Raw genomic sequence first — 19,225 nt, forward strand, 5'->3', positions numbered from 1 at the left:
TCGCTAGTGATATCGCTGCTGCATCACAAAATTGGTGACGCTTTAGCAATATCGCTATGTGTAAAGGGCCCTTAAGCCAACGAAAATCCACACTAGAAGAGGATTGACACCACAGAGCAAGGTAATCAACAGGCTGCAGTGATAATTGAAAACCATTGGAGGAAACTCCAACATTCAGATGTTCCCCATCCTGCTATCCAGAGCTTAACCCTTCAGTGGACCATCCACTACCTTCAGAACAGGCCACACAGCTCCATCCCAGACCAACATCCTGGAAGTCTGCTGCCAGCTGCATGCAGACCCTGTGCAATCCAACCATCTGCAGCGCTTCAGTTTGTTGCCTGGTAAACGCCAGTCTTTCCAGATCACGTGCCACTTGTAGACAGGAATTACTTGTAAACAGCAGGTCCATTGACCGGAACCTTGACGGATGGACTCGCTGCCAGGTTTGAGGAAGCTGAAGATTGAGTGTAAGTAGGCCCAGCCACCTTGCCAACTGCAGGCCTACACATCGCTGCAGACGCTGACGACATGGGAGGATTCCTCACGGGCCAACACCTGAGATCTGCAGCAGAAGTGGGCGGATCATTACCTGAAAGGTCCTTGGTGGGATCCCTCTGGCGAAGAGGAGGCGTTGGAGCCATGTCAAGAGAGGTGTTCCCAGTGGTCGTGCCCTGCATGCTCTCCTTTATTGTGCTGTTGAAGCCACATCCACGGCATAATGCCCTCCAAGAATCTACTGAACGCACAACCTCAGCCAGACAACCACCACCAGCTGCAGTCCTGAACTACTTCAGGATGTCTTATACCACCACCACTATCACAGGCCAGGCCACTAGAAAAGGAGAGACCAGGATGTAGGTGAGGCATGGGATCTATTCTAGTTGTTGTACCTACACACAGTCTGAAATCCCAACCATATACGGTGCTTCTGCTGATCCAAGCCCTCATCCTTTAATGCTATAAACCCCAATACACATTAAACTAATTAACCCCAAAGCAGTGTTCTAAAACTGAGTCATTGGTTTCACCTATAAAAAGTTTCAAGTGAATCTGTCAGTAGGATCATCCCTCCTAAGCTATCGATATGGGCATGTAGTCATAGAAAGTTGAATAAAATGATACCTTCATATGTGCAATCCAATGCCTTATTCCAGAGAAATCTACATTTTTCTTATATGTAAATGCTCTGCTTAGGACTATGGGCCGAACAATGATCTGCATGAGAATCTGCCTCCAGAGCTTATTTTAAATGAAAACTTACTTATAATTGTATTCCAGTAACCATATACACATCTTAGTAAAAGAACTATCACTGAAGCAGCAAACTTTTTGAAAACCAAAATTTGTCTCAGTATACTGCTCTCACATAAGGTAGCAAACACCTGGTGACATTTTAAAATACTACTAACCCGAAGAATACAAAATATGATCCCGTCTAGTGTGCTACTTTGCCACAAGGGAATGCAAATACATACCTTTTTGAAGGAAGTTATTAACTTGATGCTTACATAGCCCATTTTGTTTTTTTGGACGTGTTTGAGTAAAAATCCATCATTAGATAAGTTTTCGTCTGAGAAGTAGAATTCCACTCTGTTTACAATTTTGTAGATTAGTTTCAAATCAGGAATTGAAGAACCATCATACGAATCATCATCCAAGGTGTCATACAAGTCACAGAAACTTCTGGAAAGGCATTACATGGAGAAAAAAAATACAGATCTGTTACATATATAAAATTCATATAGCCAGGAGGGGCATATCTGGTGAATTATGACATAAAAGCTTTGAAGAAAAAAAAAAAAAAAAAACAATCGAAAATGTATGCACAACTCGAAGTTGCACCTAAATTTTACGAATTATGACATCTTTAAACCAGTTTATCACAGCTACGCCAAAATGGACACAGCTGGGGTGGGACAGAGGAGCAACAGGGGCATGATACTGTAAGGGGTATGGACTGGACGATCACATTCTTATCGCATCATGTGTACTGTATGTTGTGAATATGTCTTGCATCTTTTGTATTTATTGTGTCATGTGAATTGTGTTGTAATATATACTGTCAAGTAATATGTTCCTGTGTGGTGTAGCAATGTATAGTATATGATAGCATTGGGTAAGACATAGGTTAGGGCTTAGGACATAAGATAGGTAACAGATAGTGACTAGTCAGATAGTGACATTAGGGTAAGTTTGGAGTTAATGTTTCGGATTACCCCATATTTGGAGGGGATTAGTTTAAGGCCTCCTTCACAGGTCAGTGTCTCTGGTAACTGTGGTGACGGTTTTCACACGTACCAAGACACTTACACACATAGACCCATTCATGTGAATGGGTCTGTGCATATGTCAGTGTGTTTATGGCGTTCACCACAGGGCCGTGGGGTACTCAGGGAATGTCGTGTCGCGGCAGCAATGACCCGGTTCGTGGCCCTGAGTGTTCATTAAAATAAATGAGGAGGAAAGTTTATAGGGAATTAATTTGTGATGCCACCAGTGGTGTTTGGCAATAAGGGGATGGCAGACGCTGCCTAAGGAGACCACTGGGGCCGTTGGTGATGTAGCAGAGTAGTTACAGCTCTCCAAGGGTAGAGCTAGGCCCCAGGGCAGTTCTAGTTCTTATAAAGGATAGTGACGCTGGGGTGCAGGACTGAGGGAATAATGAACAACTGCAGACACATGAACTGTAGTTTCCTTTATCTTTACTCTATGGTTTGGAATACAGACCGGAGCACCGCTAACAGATGGAAATGGAGTTCTGGACAGGCTGGAAGCAATTTACGGTCCCGTAAGCCAGAGTTGGAGGCCTCCTTGCTGCTTAAAGCTATGCTCGAGCCTCTGTTCCTTATTGTCCTAGTACTTGCCCATATGGCAGGCAGCTTGAGCCTATTGCAGGTGTTGCTCATTTGTGGATGCTCCAGGCTCTGATATGCTGCTGTGCCCCAAGTGTTTGATGGGCCAGGGGACCTGCAGTTCCCTGCCCTCCAGATTTAGCTGATGAGATTATTGTGCCTGTGCAGCCACGGACTCCGGCGTCCAGTTCTAGCGCTCTGTTCTGGGGTGAGCTGGGTCACAGCTCCACTCCCCAGCTTTTCATAGACTTCTCTCTTCCTCTATAACTCCTCTTCTCTGACTCAGACTACAACTCTAGTATGGGGACGAGCTCCTCACTCTTCCAGTCCCCACCACTCACTGCCTAACCCCACCTACAGGCCAGAACTAACAGGGAAGCTCCCCTAATACCAGGTTTTGAGCTCCCCCTTCTGGTCTGGATTCAGGAAAAGTGTTGAATGCTGATGTTACCTGACCAGGGAACTCCTCCTTGCTTCAAGGCATGACATCACCCCCTGTGAAGGAGGCAATGCCACTGTGGTAACTGGACTCCTGGGGTGCCACATTTCCATGGACCATATATCCATGACTCACACATAGACATGTCCGTTTATCGGCAGCATAGACCGCAAAACGTCCCACATGTGCACACTGATAACACACTGGGATGACATCCCAGTAACACATCCCAGCGCCTGAGAAGCAGCGGTACTGTAAGTGCTGTTTCTTGGCGCTGAAGACTGCACTCCTCATTCTCCCCTGCTCTGCCGGCGATCAGGGGACATTGACATTTCTGGTACCGGAAATATCAGGATGTGTGAAACCGGCCTTAGGGAAAGAGTTGACTTTCTGGTAGTTAGGCAGATAGGGACTGGTTCAATTGCATTTTTTGTGGGTCCGACTTGCCCCAAAAAAGCGCATGCGCACGCAATGCATTTTTTTTACAGCAAAACACACATTATAGTCTATGGGTGTGCATTGTAATGCGCACGTATGTGCAAAAAAAGCATGCATTTTAAAAAACGCACCAAAACCCGCAAAAAACGCACACAAACGCATGATGCGTTTTTTTCATGCGTTTGTGAGTGCAAAAAACGCACCGCAAAAAAACAAGTGTGAAAGTAGCCTAAGACTGAAGTCTGAATTTCTGGGTAGATGTAAATACCTCTCTTCAAAGCCTGAATTTATGAGTATGTAGAACCCTGTTGCAATTAAAATCCACCACATGTGGGAGGTCGGAGTGCTCGGTCAGAGAGCTAATATACAAATGACAAAAAGACTGACTGGCACTTCTAAACTAGTGTGAACAGGTGCATACTAGGAGCAGCCATCTCCATATACAATAAACAAAAAAAAGTTGCTCTCTGTAGTTCTAAAGCGTGTCAATATGAAATATGAATAGCAATACTGCTTCTGGATATTAGGAAAAAACTGAGACCCTTAGTACACGATTTGGCCAATTCATGCACCTCCAGCAGCCAACGACAAGGCAGTCTCAGATCTGCTGAGTCCTACATGTCTAGTGTGAGTACCTCACTAAGGCTGGTTTCTCATTAGCGTACCGGAGCTCTGCATACTTCCTCCCTGAAGCTCCGCCCACTTCCGTTTAGGTCTGCCTACTTCTGCATGCGTCCTGCGTACCTATATTTAACATTGGTACGTAGGACATGCGGATGTATGTGGATGCGTTGTTTTGACGCGCCCATCAACCGCACTGGAAAGCGTTTTGCGCAGACTGCGAGTGCGTCAAACCGACGCATCCACATGTCCTGCATACCCAAAGTAATGCTAAAAATAGGTACACAGGAGTAGGCGGCCCTAAACGGAAGAAGTGACTGAGACTGCTGGCGATGCATGAATTGGCCAAATCATGTGATAAGGGTCTCAGTTTTTTCCTAGTATCCAGAAGTAATATTGCTAGTCATATTTCATATTGACATGCTTTAGCCCTACAGAGTGCAACTTTTTTTTGTTTAAAGTAGGGTGAAACTGTGCTTCACTGGCCCTGGAGTAGACAACAGTTTAAGGAATCCATGTGTGTGATAAGGCTTTACATCGTGAAGGAAACGACCATAAGACTTTGGACCTGCCATCTCTTGCACATAACTGTAAGGTCATGTTCAGTATTTGATCAGTATTTGTAAAGGTAAATCCAGAAGTTTAACAATCAGAGGAAAAGTATAAGAGAAACACGTGCACCACTTCTGCATTTTTCACTCACTCCTGATTTTGGCTTACAAATACTGATGTAAAATACTGATAAAATACTGAATGTGTGAGCGTCTTCTTACCCAGTTACTGTTCAGTAAAGACTGTTTTAGAACAGGAGTCTCCTTTATTGAACTTTGAAGCCAACGGTACTGGCCAACCAAAACCATCTCCTACTGCTGGCCAGCATGAACACAAGACCCTCACAGCTCCAACACACAGCCAACTTCCCATACTGCAGAAATCTCACTCCTGTCCCTGACTCCAGCTCGCCCCTCATCAAGATCATCCTCAATGCAGGCCTTTATGAATCAGGGCCTATGTGTAAGTTTAACTATAGGAATTGATGATTTGATGCTGTTTTGAAGGTAAAAAGGTGGTTCACAACAAATATTATTTGATCTTTTATTCATTCACTTTGCGAATTGATGAAAATAAACTATTAACACTTTAATAAAGTATTCTCTTTGCAACTTTTTTTTACACTTGTGTAAATCTTTGCCAGTACTGTACACACGCACAATTAAATAATCTTTTGAAATTCGAATTTGACAGCTTCGTTTAATTTTTCAAAGACATTTGATTTGTGGAAAATCCATTAATTGCCAATAAAAAGTACTGCAAAGTCTCTATTTTTCCTGAAAAGACTTGTATAATCACTCTGAGTTCTTCCAAGACCCTACATGAGTCTTCTAGAACCTTTTCCTGTGACAATCAATCATAAGCGTTCCCGAAAGCACACAAATTGTTTGACCAATATAGAAAAGGCCACAAGAGCAGAATTGAAATTGGACCCATCTGTAATGTCTCGTTTGTAGCATAAAATCGGAAATATGAACAATAGCTACATTTATAATTTTCTTTCGGTTTAACAATGTACAATACAAAATAATATTGTGGTACCGTGTTAGCCAGAAAAAGATTTAAATACTTATGTCCCCTTATGCCGTCTCTTCTTAGTAATTCACTTGTAATCAAAAGTATGCTCCAATTTTAGACGATTCTGCACAAGCACATCTTTGACATTGGTACCGCTCATATTTGAAACTAATGGTTTGTGGGAAACTCTGTTAGGTCTGGATCTTTATTTAGGATATGCACAAAAAAAGATAGGACAGTGCTGGAACAGAGATCAGTCTAAAGTGACTCCATCTGCCTCATAAGTGAGTGGTTTCATCTGCGGTTTTGTCTGAATCACGGGTTTGAGGGAATTTAAACGGAAACTCTGATGTAAGCGCTCAGCAGAGAGCATGGGATAAATGTGAGCCGAGCCTTGTTCCGATTTTTGGGGAGGTAGAATGAACAGCAGTACAAGCATAGTTCTTTTTATTTTTCCGTGTTTCACCGTGCAGTGTAAAATTATAAGGTGGATTTATTCTTCGGGTTGGTGCGATTACAGCCATACCAGCTTTATGGGGTTTTTTTTTTTTTTTTAAGTTTTGATGTTATAACTCAGTAAAAATGCCATTGTTTAAAAAAAAAAGTACTTTAATTTTTTTCCATATTTTGAGAGCTGTAACCTTTTCATTTTTTTGTTCTTCGGGTCAGTACAGAGTACAGCGATACCAGTTTTTTTTGTTTACACACACACACACACACACACACACTAAAAACAATATTTTGCAAAAATGAATTTGTTTTTGCACCGCCAAATTCTGAGAGCTGTAACTTTTTTTTGTTGATCGAGCCATATGAGGCCTCATTTTTTGAAGGATGGTTTGGAGTTTTCATTTCTGCCATTTTTTTTTTACTTCTGACTTTTTAATCGCTTTTTATGCACTTTTTTGTGATTCAATATGATTAAAGAGTGACATTTTTGACATGTGGTTTTTGTTTTTATCTTTTTTGCAGCGTTTGCCATTGGAATAATGTACAAGTTTTATAGAGCTGGCCGTTTCGGATGCAACAATACCAATTATATGTACTTTCGATTTGTGTGGTTAGACTTTTTTTGTGATTCATGTGCTTTTAGTATTTTTTAATTTTCACTTTTAACTTTGTTCCATTGTGTAATATGATTCATTTTTATTACTGGTCTCATACACTGCAGTACTCGTGTACAGCAGGGCATGAAAGCATTCTGAGTCACTGACTCAGCCCGAGAGATCCAGGAACATGGTCTGATTATAATACAGCTCCTGGGCAAGGAGAAAGCAAAAGAGTACACAGACATTACAGCATGGGATCAAAGCTGATTCATACTTTGTAAGTAAAACATTGGTTAAAAACAGGTAGTGAAATGTTTTACCTCACTAATAGAATCATCAGCAATCCCATGCTGTAATGTCTGTGTACTCTCTTTTGCTTCTACCCCTGCCCATGAGCTGTGGTATGATCAGACCATGGTCATGCACTGTCAGACACAGCCGTTACACAGTATGGGCACATTTATAAGATTATCTCACACAGGAACATTTTAATCCACCCCTTAACAACCGCCAATACGCCTTTTAATGGCATCAGTTAAGGGGCCCTATTCCTCAGCGCTACTTTTTAACGGCACTGAGAAATAAGTGTATAATGCCCCTCAGTGTCAGAAAATCTCCGGGGTCTCTGCTATCGGGGGTAGCCGAAAACCAGGAGAACATGATTTGGGTTGGGTTTCCTCTCTCCTCTGATATGATCCAGCACGTCAGAGGAGAGAAAAATGGGGTCCCCCTAAGACCCCCCCGGTACGTCCGCCATCCCCAGACCCTCTGGGTCCATCCCCCGACCCTCCGCGTCATCTTCCTATAAGAAAATGGCGAGCGCAAGGTCAGTGCCCGGCAACAATAGGAGAGTTTTCTTACTAATTCATTTTGATCACTGTGATAGGGTCCATGACAGTGATCAAAATAATTAAAAAAAAAAAATTAAAAAAAAAAAAAAGCAAACCCCCCCCCCTTTGTCACCTTTATAGATTGATAAAAATAAAAGAAATTGTATTGTATTTTTAACCATTCTTTGGGGTTATGGTTATGGTGTTGGGGTTACGCCTGTGATGTTGAGGTTACGATTAGGGTTGTGGATAAGGTTGTGGTTAGGGTATGGGGTGTGTTAGAGTTAGAATTGGAGGGTTTCCACTGTTTAGGTACATCAGGGGGGTCTCCAAATGCGACATGGCGCCCGCCGTCAATTCCAGCCAATTTTGCGTTCAAAAAGTCAAACGGTGCTCCCTCTCTTCTGAGCCCTGCCATGCACCCAAACAGTGGCTATCTCCCACATACAGGGTATCGGCGTACTCAGGTGAAATTGCCCAACAAATTTTGTGGTCCATTTTCTCCTGATACCCATGTGAAAATAAAAGTTTGGGCCTAAATAAGTTTTTTGTGAAAAAAAGTTAATTTTTTCCTTCCACATTGCTGTAGTTCTCGTGAAGCGCCTGAAGGTTTAATAAACTTGAATGTGGTTTTGTGCAACTTGAGGGGTGCAGTTTTTAGAATGGTGTCACTTTTGGGTATTCTCTGTCATATTGACCCTGCAAAGTCACTTCAAATGTGAGGTGGTCCCTAAAAAAAAAAAAAAAAAAAAAATTTTGTAGGAAAAAAAAAAAAAAAAAAAAGAAAATCTCTGGTCTACTTTTAACCCTTACAACGTCCTAACAAAAAAAAAATTGTTTCCAAAATTATGCTGATGTAAAGTTGACATGTGAGAAATGTTATTAATAGTGATGAGCGAGTATACTCGTTGTTCGGGCTTTCCCGAGCATGCTCAGGTGTCCTCGGAGTATTTTGGTGTGCTCGGAGATTTTGTTTTCGTCATCTAAGCTGCCTGGGGAGCTGGACACTTACACCTACACCAAAGCCTTCAAGTGTCTAAAGTAAAAAAAAATTATAAATAAAAAAATTAAAGTAGTTCATTGAATTTTGAATTAAAAATAATTGATTATATAAATCAATTGTTAATACAAAAAAATAAAATCATGGCATTTTCCCTTTAATCATAGTATAGCACTGGAATAACAGTCTCTTTTTAAGTCAGCCTGAACCAAATCACAGAAACCTGTGATTAACGAAAGATACACAGACTGCAATATTGCAAGATCATTGCAGCACACCAAAAACCACACCATCACCTAGTCTACCCACTCTAAGACTGGGGTGCAAAAGTAATTGGAGATCCATGACTTACTCATCTTGATGAATGTTAGGCGGTCTACGCTGTCAGGGAACAGCCAGCTGCACTTGTCCACCAGGACACCAGCAGTGCTGAAGACACGTTCTGAGAGAATGCTGGCTGTAGGGAATGTCAAACCTCCAAAGTGAGACTGGCAAGCTCAGGCCATTCTTCCATTTATTAAAGAAAAAAATGCAAAAGAGTCCAACCCTCCCGATGGCATTGATATTGAGCTCCAGATACTCCTGCAGCATCCTCTTCAGTCTTTCACTATATGTTAGACTTGTACTTTGTTCTGCTGGTGCAGGGGATGGTCTAAAAAAAGACTCACCTCACAGACATTTCTTCCACTAGTAACACTGCTACTGCTGCTAATGTTTTTGTGTTGAGGACTCGACGTTCCCGGGGTTGAAAGTCTAGAACTGTGATGCATACGGTGTGCCTCAATGCTGTTTCGGGGAAAAACACTATTAAAATTGTCTACAAGTGTGTTTCGATATTCCAGAACGTGCGTGCCCATTTCCGGGGCGGGGGATGGGGCATCTGGCAAAATTTACTCTTGCACCGTGGAGCTAACAGAGTGGCAACCCACTAGTCAGTCAGTACTATTTCTAATCCTAGCAATACGGGCATCATGTGCAGCAAGAAGGCGCTCATGTGTCATGCGCTTCCATGAGGTCCAAGGTTCCCGGCTACTGCAACAGTTTGTCTGGTACCAGGAGACCAACTCCATCACTGTAATCCACCCTCTCATGGCACCCACTTGTGCCATGACACAACAGTGCAGAACTTAGAGATACTGTTATCCCTTCCACATCCTCCTCTGGGACCACCACCTCCTCTGACAGACTAATTAAAGTGTGCTCCAGCATGTTGAGGAACAGAATAGTAATGCTAATGATGGTATCATAAGTGCTAACCATCTTAGTAGCCATTTCAAAACGATGTAGAAGGGTGCAGCGGTACTTTTGTGTCCACTCCGCAAGCGTAATTTTCAGAGTGTGAATGGCAGAAGTGTGCACACAGCAACTGTGCCTTCTTCAGCAGCGCAACCAGGCAGGGATAGTAATGGAATAATTGCTGTACCACCAGGTCGAGGATGTGAGCCATGCAAAGCATGTGTGTGAGGTTGCCCTGGTGTAGGGCCACAATCAGGTTCACACAGTTATTGCACACAGCCTTCCCTGCCTACAGGTTCAGTGGAGACAGCCATTGCTCAAACTCGACCTGGGTAGCCGTCCACAACTTTTGAGCTGTGTGACTGCGACCTCCAAGGCATATTAATTTTAACACTGCCTGATTGCAGCGAGCCCTGGCTACACAGTATGGAAGTAAAGGGAAGGAATTCTCTCTGCACTATTGGAATGTGCGTCTCACTAGAGGAGAGGTTGAGGGTGCAGGTGGAGGCCCTAGAGGAGGTGGAGAAGACAGAAGCAGTGGCAGAAGTGTTAGATACAGAATTTTGTCCCGCAAGCCTTGGGGATTTCAAAACTTGTGGAACAGCCCATACCCCGCCTGCTCCTGCAGCCACCATAGTGCCCAGTCAGCGAGATGCAGTGCCCCTGGCCATGCTTGCTCGTCCAGGGGTCTGTGGAAAAAGGCACCGATTTTTTTCAAGGAATGGATGATGTGGTCTGCAACATGCTGCTGTAGCACAGGCACAGCTTTCTTAGAGAAGTAATGGCGACTGGGCAACTGGTACTAGGGGACTGATATGGCCTCAGCTTTCAGAAACAGTCTATCCAACAGGCAGAAAGGCAGCATTTCTGCAGCCAACAGATTAAGGATGATCAAGTACAAGCTCTTAGCTTTAGCATATGTAGGAGAAAATCTTTTACATGACCACAACTGCGGGACCGATGGCTGACTGTGGTGCTGAGAGAAGATGCTGTAGGGCATAAAAGACAAACTGCTGGACTGTGAGTGAGGTGCAGGCAGAGACGTTCTGGTGGATTGAGAAAAATGTGATGTGCTCAGCGTCTGCAATCGGTCAAAAAGAGCAGGCATGTCCACGCCATAACAGCTGACGAGCTATCATTCACCCAAGTGTAGGGGGTAAACAAGTTGAGCTTCTGCGGCCGGAGACCTGTGTGAGAACACTTGCCACAGTGATAGAGGAGGAGGAAGCAGCAGATGTGGTTTAGGCCTGTTTCACATTTCCGCTTGTTTCCATCAGTCAAAATCCACCGTTTGCAAAAAAACGGATCCGCCACTTTTTTGGGCGGATCCGTTTTTTTACCCCATTGACTTGCATTAGCGGCAGATTTTGACAGATGGTCATCCGTTGGATCCGTTTTTTGACAGATCTGCCAAAATTTTGGCATCCGCTGACTTGAGTGGACGGACAATGAAACGTTTGTCTGCACGGATCCGCTTTTTTCCACTGAGCATGCCCGGAAGGATTTGCTTGTCAGAAATTTAACCCCAAATCTCGTTCTGGTGGCAGAAAAATATTCTCTCTCTCAGCTGCAGTTCCTTTAAATTTCCGACTTCAGCAGATCCGTCAAAACAACGGTCCGGTGGCATACGTTGGTGTCACAACGGAAACTGATCCGTCTTTTGCATTTTTTCACGGATTGCAACTGACCAAAAAAAGGAAGTGTGAAAGAGGCCTTATGGGGCAGTCGTTGGATGTTGAGGCCCGCTAGGCCACATTTTAGTGCAGTGAGAGTCCCAGATCAATGCACGTTGGTTGTGCATGTGCCGGTTCACGCATGTCAAATTATTTTTTGCATCAACCGAGTTGTTTTATTACAAAGTTGGAAGATATAATGAGAGTTGGGTCATCCTTTGCGGTCTCAAAAAAAGATCAGGCTAGGCAACCCTTGCCGTCCCTGAGAACCGAAGACCTATAACCACTGCTGGCCATAGCACAGCATCACTCAGAGTGGAAAGGTGCAATGTAACCTCCTCATCTTCCTCCTCATTCACCTCCTCTGCTGAGCTACTCAGCTGAGTGCCTCTGGGTTAACATGAAGTAGGATCTACAACCTCATTGTCATCCTCTGTTCTCCCACATTTTGCCCTAAGAGTCACCCTCCTCCTTTTGCTGCCCTGACATCAGGCTCGGTCTGGCCTGGCGAGGTACCGAGTAAATGCACGGTGGGCCCCGAGGGTCGCTGGGGGCCCTTTAAAAATGCTGCCCCTTTAAGTGCGTGGGCCCTTTAAAAGCGTGTCCCATGATTTGAAGGGACGCGCGCGTGCACATACCATAGCGCGAGGCGGCGCGGGCCCAGCATACCCCCGTCTGAGGCGCTGACGCGGCGTCAGGCGACCCCCTTGCTGGCTCTGGGTCTCTCTGATGACTCACCCAGCCCCAGGACCTTGCCACGTGACGTCAGCGCTGTTCTTGATGGGTGGTGAAACGCCCCACGCTCTGCCTTCCGGCTTTGTAGCTGGCTGACTAACAGCATAGCAGCCAGCGTGTGAGAGAAGAGGACGCCGCCGAGCTCCGCTCTCCCTGCTGCTGCTCCCGCTCCTACTTTGCTCTGGTCCGGTGAGTAGAGTCTAGAGTGAGTGGGTGACGGGTGGTCTGTGTCCCTGGAGAGGAGGGGAAACAAAGTCTCCATGGTAGAAGCCAGAGGGGTCCGGAGGAGAAAGAGCAGGGAAGAGGGGTCTGGAGGAGAAAGAGGAGGCCAGAGAGGTCCAGAGGGGTCCAGAGGAGGCCAGAGGGGTCCAGAGGAGGCCAGAGGGGTCCAGAGGAGGCCAGAGGGGTCCAGAGGAGGCCAGAGGGGTCCAGAGGAGGAAGAGGAGGGAAGAGGAAGAGGAGGCCAGAGGGGTCCAGAGGAGGAAGAGGAGGGAAGAGGAAGAGGAGGCCAGAGGGGTCCAGAGGAGGCCAGAGGGGTCCAGAGGGGTCCAGAGGAGGCCAGAGGGGTCCAGAGGAGGAAGAGGAGGCCAGAGGGGTCCAGAGGAGGAAGAGGAGGCCAGAGGGGTCCAGAGGAGGAAGAGGAGGCCAGAGGGGTCCAGAGGAGGAAGAGGAGGCCAGAGGGGTCCAGAGGAGGAAGAGGAGGCCAGAGGGGTCCAGAGGAGGAAGAGGAGGCCAGAGGGGTCCAGAGGAGGAAGAGGAGGCCAGAGGGGTCCAGAGGAGGAAGAGGAGGCCAGAGGGGTCCAGAGGAGGAAGAGGAGGCCAGAGGGGTCCAGAGGAGGAAGAGGAGGCCAGAGGGGTCCAGAGGAGGAAGAGGAGGCCAGAGGGGTCCAGAGGAGGAAGAGGAGGCCAGAGGGGTCCAGAGGAGGAAGAGGAGGCCAGAGGGGTCCAGAGGAGGAAGAGGAGGCCAGAGGGGTCCAGAGGAGGAAGAGGAGGCCAGAGGGGTCCAGAGGAGGAAGAGGAGGCCAGAGGGGTCCAGAGGAGGCCAGAGGGGTCCAGAGGAGGAAGAGGAGGGAAGAGGAAGAGGAGGCCAGAGGGGTCCAGAGGAGGAAAAGGAGACCAGAGGAGGCCAGAGGGGTCCAGAGGAGGAAGAGGAGGCCAGAGGGGTCCAGAGGAGGAAGAGGAGGCCAGAGGGGTCCAGAGGAGGAAGAGGAGGCCAGAGGGGTCCAGAGGAGGAAGAGGAGGAAGAGGAGGCCAGAGGAGGAAGAGGAGGGAAGAGGGGTTTGGAGGAGGAAGAGGAGGCCAGAGGGGTTTGGAGGAGGAAGAGGAGGCCAGAGGGGTCCGGAGAAGGGAAGAGGGGTCCAGAGGAGGAAGAGGAGGGAAGAGGAAGAGGAGGCCAGAGGGGTCCAGAGGAGGAAAAGGAGACCAGAGGAGGCCAGAGGGGTCCAGAGGAGGAAGAGGAGGCCAGAGGGGTCCAGAGGAGGAAGAGGAGGCCAGTGGGGTCCAGAGGAGGAAGAGGAGGCCAGTGGGGTCCAGAGGAGGAAGAGGAGGCCAGAGGGGTCCAGAGGAGGAAGAGGAGGCCAGAGGGGTCCAGAGGAGGAAGAGGAGGCCAGAGGGGTCCAGAGGAGGAAGAGGAGGCCAGAGGGGTTTGGAGGAGGAAGAGGAGGCCAGAGGGGTCCAGAGGAGGCCAGAGGGGTCCAGAGGAGGAAGAGGAGGGAAGAGGAAGAGGAGGCCAGAGGGGTCCAGAGGAGGAAAAGGAGACCAGAGGAGGCCAGAGGGGTCCAGAGGAGGAAGAGGAGGCCAGAGGGGTCCAAAGGAGGAAGAGGAGGCCAGAGGGGTCCAGAGGAGGAAGAGGAGGCCAGAGGGGTCCAGAGGAGGAAGAGGAGGCCAGAGGGGTCCAGAGGAGGAAGAGGAGGCCAGAGGGGTCCAGAGGAGGAAGAGGAGGCCAGAGGGGTCCAGAGGAGGAAGAGGAGGCCAGAGGGGTCCAGAGGAGGAAGAGGAGGGAAGAGGGGTTTGGAGGAGGAAGAGGAGGCCAGAGGGGTCCGGAGAAGGGAAGAGGGGTCCGGAGGAGGCCAGAGGGGTCCGGAGGAGGAAGAGGAGGCCAGAGGGGTCCAGAGGCGGGAAGAGGGGTCTGGAGAAGTAAGAGGAGGCCAGAGAGGTCCGGAGGAGGAAGAGAAGGGAAGAGGGGTCCAGAAGAGGAAGAGGCCTGTGCTGTATATCATGTGGGGCTGTGCTGTATACCATGGTGCTGTATTCCATGTGCTGCTGTGCTGCATACCATGTGATGCTGTGCTTTATACCATGTGAGCCTGTGCTGTATACCATGTGCTGCTGTGCTGCATACCATGTGATGCTGTGCTTTATACCATGTGGGCCTGTGCTTTATAACATGAGGGGCTGTGCTGTATACCAATGGGGGGCTGTGCTGTATACCAATGGGGGGCTGTGCTGTATACCAATGGGGGGCTGTGCTGTGTACCATGTGGGCCTGTGCTTTATACCATGTGGGGCTGTGCTTAATACCATGTGGGCTGTGCTGTATACCATGGCGCTGTGCTGTATACCAATGAGGGGCTGTGCTGTATACCAATGGGGGCTGTGCTGTATGCCATGGTGCTGTGCTATATACCATGTGGGGCTGTGCTATACACTATGAGGTTGTGTTATATACCATGGGGGGTACATTATACATTATATTCTATGGGGGAGGCTGTGTTATATAATATGGGGGGCTACATTATATTCTATGAGGAGGTGGGCTGTATTCTATTCTATTCGGGGCTACATTATATTCTATGGGGGGGCTGTATTATCTTTATTATATTCTATGGTGGTGATCGCATCATTCTATGAAGGGGCTACATTATACTATATGAGGAGGCTACATTGTATTCTACGGGGGGCTAGATTATATTGTAGGGGGGCTTTATTATACTTCATGAGGAGGCTACATTATATTCTATTGGGGCTGCATTATACTATATGAGGAGGGCTACATTGTATTCTATGGAGGGGCTACATTACACTATATAAGGAGCTGCCATATATTCTATGGAGGGGCTGCATTATACTATATGAGGGGGGCTGCATTATATTCTATGCGGGGTTACATTGTATTCTGTGGGGTGGCTACATTATGCTCTAAGGGGTGGCTGCATTATACTATAAGAGGGAGGCTGCATTATATTCTATGGGGGTTACATTATATTGTATGGCAGGGCTGCATTATACTCTGTGGGGTGGCTGCATTATGTTCTATGGGGTGGCATTATACTGTGTCGAGGACTATGGGGAATACATTATACTATATGAAGAACTATGGGGTGCATTATACTATGGGAAGTGAATTGTACTACATGGATGACTGGCGGTCTATTATACTATATGGAGCACTATGAGGAGTGTATTAAACTAAATGGAGGACTGAGCAGTGTATTTTAATATATGAAGGACTGAGGAGTGTATTATACTATATGGAGGACTATGGGGCAGAATATATTATATGGAGGGCTATGGGGGACATTATATTATATGGAAAATGTAGATGTGCTGCTGATAACATGATACTGTATGGGGAAAGATTAATCCATTAGTGATTGTTCTGTCCCCATCATTCTTTCTCAGACGGTGGAAAGAGGCCGGGAAACACGTGTTGAACGACTTCAATTTTGTCGATCACACTGATTCAGCGTCCTGAACTCAGCGCATGTAACTACAACGGAAATGCTTCTGTGTGATGTGCAATATGTTAGCATTTGGGGCCCCATTTTAAAATTGGCCTAGGGCCCCACTTTGCCTAAATCTGGCGGTTTTAGGAAGTTTCGTCCCCAGCAGTTTGCCCCCAGCAGTTCGCCCCAGGTACATTTCACCCCCAGCAGTTCGCCCCCGGATTTTTCGCCCCCAGCAGTCTGCCCCTGGGTGTTTCACGCCCCAGCAGTTCGCCCCCGGATATTTCGCAATATAGGCAAAACATGGCAAAACAGGGTACACACATCCGGGGGTGAACTGCCCGGGGTTAAAAATCCGGGGGAGAACAGCTGGGGGCAAACATCCGGGTGCAAAACATCCAAATCCCAAATCTGGCCCTGGTCATACACATGACATGATGCAGCATCACAGATCACAATCTCTGCCAGTGCCTCCTAGATAAGATACACACGCACCACACTCTTAAATGGCCTAATATGTCATATGTGGCCAGTATACCGACCGTACAGACCGCACTATCATCCTCCTGTATGCCGTACATAGGCAGAGAGTGCGGTCTGTACAGAGGCAACACTCTGTATGTCTTATAGGGGGCCTAATAGGAGGCCGACACTCAGTATGTCTTATAGGGGGCCTAATAGGAGGCCAACACTCAGTATGTCTTATAGGGGGCCTAACAGGAGGCCGGCACTCAGTATGTCTTATAGGGGGCCTAATAGGAGACTAACAGTCTGCATGTCTCATAGGAGGCTTAATAGGAGGCTGACAGTCTGTATGTCTTATAGGGGGCCTAATAGGAGGACGACAGTCTGCATGTCATATACAAAGCCAATATGCCGTACATACCGCAATATCGGCATCCTATATACTGTACATACCACACTCTCAGCCTCTTATAGAAAGTATCTGTTATAGGAGACCGAGAGTGCGGTCTGTATGTGATATAGGATGCCAAGTGTACAGTGTGTACAATATATAGGAGGCTGAGAGCGTTCTCTTTTGCACACTGTACAGCTTGCTAAAAGGCACACGTTTTAGTGGGAGAGGCCAAAAAATGAACACATAATAAAACCATTTATGGTAGCCATGGGGTGGGCCCCTAGAGTCAATTCCCCTGGTAGGCCCTAGGCACCCCAGTCCGATCCTGCCTGACATCACAGTGCAGTCCACGTGTGCCTCAGTTATTTGAGTCTTATCAGAATCACCTCCAACCCTTGGGGTTTACATCTGCTGACGAGGGTCTGGATTCTGCTCGGACCCTACTGAAAAAAATTTGGGGCATCAGTGCAGATGCTTTCCTCCTCTGGATTCTGTGAATCTGTGGAGCAGACCTCTGATGCCCATGGAATAGAATGTGTGAACAGCTCTGCAGACTCACCCATCTGTGGTTCCCCACAGTCAGTTGATGCAGCATTTACCAACCACTGGAGCACATGCTATTTCTATCCCTCATATACAAGGCGTACCGCTGCCAAAGAAAGGGAGTCAAGTAGCCCGTCCAGTAATAGGAGTGGCGAGTTGTCTTTGGATAGGACGAGCTGGAGTTTGTTCAGTAGGGCGTTCAGTAACATTACCACCTACGCCACGTACACCTCGAATACAAACCTATCTCCCCTTCCACCACAACATAGTTTTTTCCCCACTCATGTTGGATGTACCCTTCCCCTCTTAATGGCCAAGCCACCGTCACTTTATGTGCTTATAACTCTGGAATGCTTCAACGGATCCTACGGATTCTGAGAATGTTTTTTCATGACATATTGTACTTCATGTTAGTGGTAAAATTTCTTTGATATGACTTGCGTTTATTTATGAAAAAAACAGAAATATATATATATATATATATATATATATATATATATATATATATATATATATATATATATATATATATATATATATATATATATATATATATCTCTGCACAGAGATTGAAGCTTCAGAGACTGGGAGTTCTGTGGAAACTGTTTGGGTAAGAATACAAGGGCAGAACAATGGAAAGGACACCATTGTAGGCATTTACTACAGGCCGCCTGTGCAAGCTGAAGATATGGATGAACTCTTTATGCATCAAGTGGCCAAGTTCTCCAAAAAATATGACAGTTGTCATGGGAGATTTCAACTATCCTGACATGTGTTGGGAATCTCTCTCAGGCAAAACTAACAGGTCAAGGAAATTCTTCTCCCCTCTTGCTTACAACTTTATCTTCCAAAAGGTAGGGGAGAAAACAAGGGGAACTGCTACCTTGGATCTAATCCTTATAAGCAGGGAGGAAATGGTTGAGGATGTAAAAGTGGCTGGGACCCTAGGAGGAAGCGACCATGCTATTTTAGAATTTTGGATAACTAGAGGAGGAAGACCTGTGAAGACTCAGACGTCAAGGTTATATTTCAGAAAGGCAGATTTTAAGGGATTCAGAAAGAGAATTGGTGGGATCCAATAGCTGGATATCCTTAAGGACAAAAATGTTCAGGAAGGATGGGAAATCTTGAAAAATGAAATTTTCAAAGCACAATCTGTTATGATGAGTCACCAAAGGAGGAAAAAACAAAATACTAGCTAAGTCCAGAAAAACCAGAGAGGTTGGCAGCTATCGGATTGCAGACCCCTGAACCTATCCACAACAACTAGCAGTAGCCGTGGGGGGTTCCTACAGTGCCCAAGACCCCTCGATCACAGCCGGAGAACTACATAGCCTAAAGACAGAAAGGGGAAATCTAAACTGCCCCAGAGCAGACCCCAAAGCAATAGGCAGCCCCCAACATATAATGACGGTGAAGCAAGATGAAAACACTAAACACAGATAGAAAGATAGGTTGAGCAAATGATGGGGCCCAAGCTAATAGGACAGGATAGGAAAGCTGCTGTCTGCCATCTGCAAAAACCCTATCCAAGATGTGCCAACCGACTGATAGGAAAAACAGGCCCTGAAGTCGCTAGGCTTCAAAAGACTATATCAGCACTCAGGTATATTCTGAAGACAGAGCAAAAGATCAACAGATCAGAGACAAAAATGGAATTCAGCTCACCCCTGGCCGGGGATGGCAGAACTCCCAAAAAACAAGGCAAAACAA

At 46.4% G+C, this 19,225-nt stretch overlaps 1 protein-coding gene across 5 annotated transcripts in view; it reads right to left on the reverse strand.

The window, feature by feature from the left end:
* Nucleotides 1-19,225, reverse strand: part of LOC141048660 (la-related protein 6-like) — a 124,876-nt gene that overhangs the window by 36,414 nt on the left and 69,237 nt on the right. For all 5 annotated transcript variants that reach the window (XM_073544457.1, XM_073544466.1, XM_073544485.1 and 2 more), the window contains one exon: nt 1,479-1,686. In XM_073544457.1, the coding sequence (XP_073400558.1) occupies nt 1,479-1,686 (208 nt within the window). The remainder of the gene's footprint in view (nt 1-1,478; nt 1,687-19,225) is intronic.

Source organism: Dendrobates tinctorius, unplaced genomic scaffold, assembly GCF_039654945.1.
Source record: "Dendrobates tinctorius isolate UK_male_01 unplaced genomic scaffold, ASM3965494v1 ptg000011l, whole genome shotgun sequence".
Classification (NCBI taxonomy): Eukaryota; Metazoa; Chordata; class Amphibia; order Anura; family Dendrobatidae; genus Dendrobates; species Dendrobates tinctorius.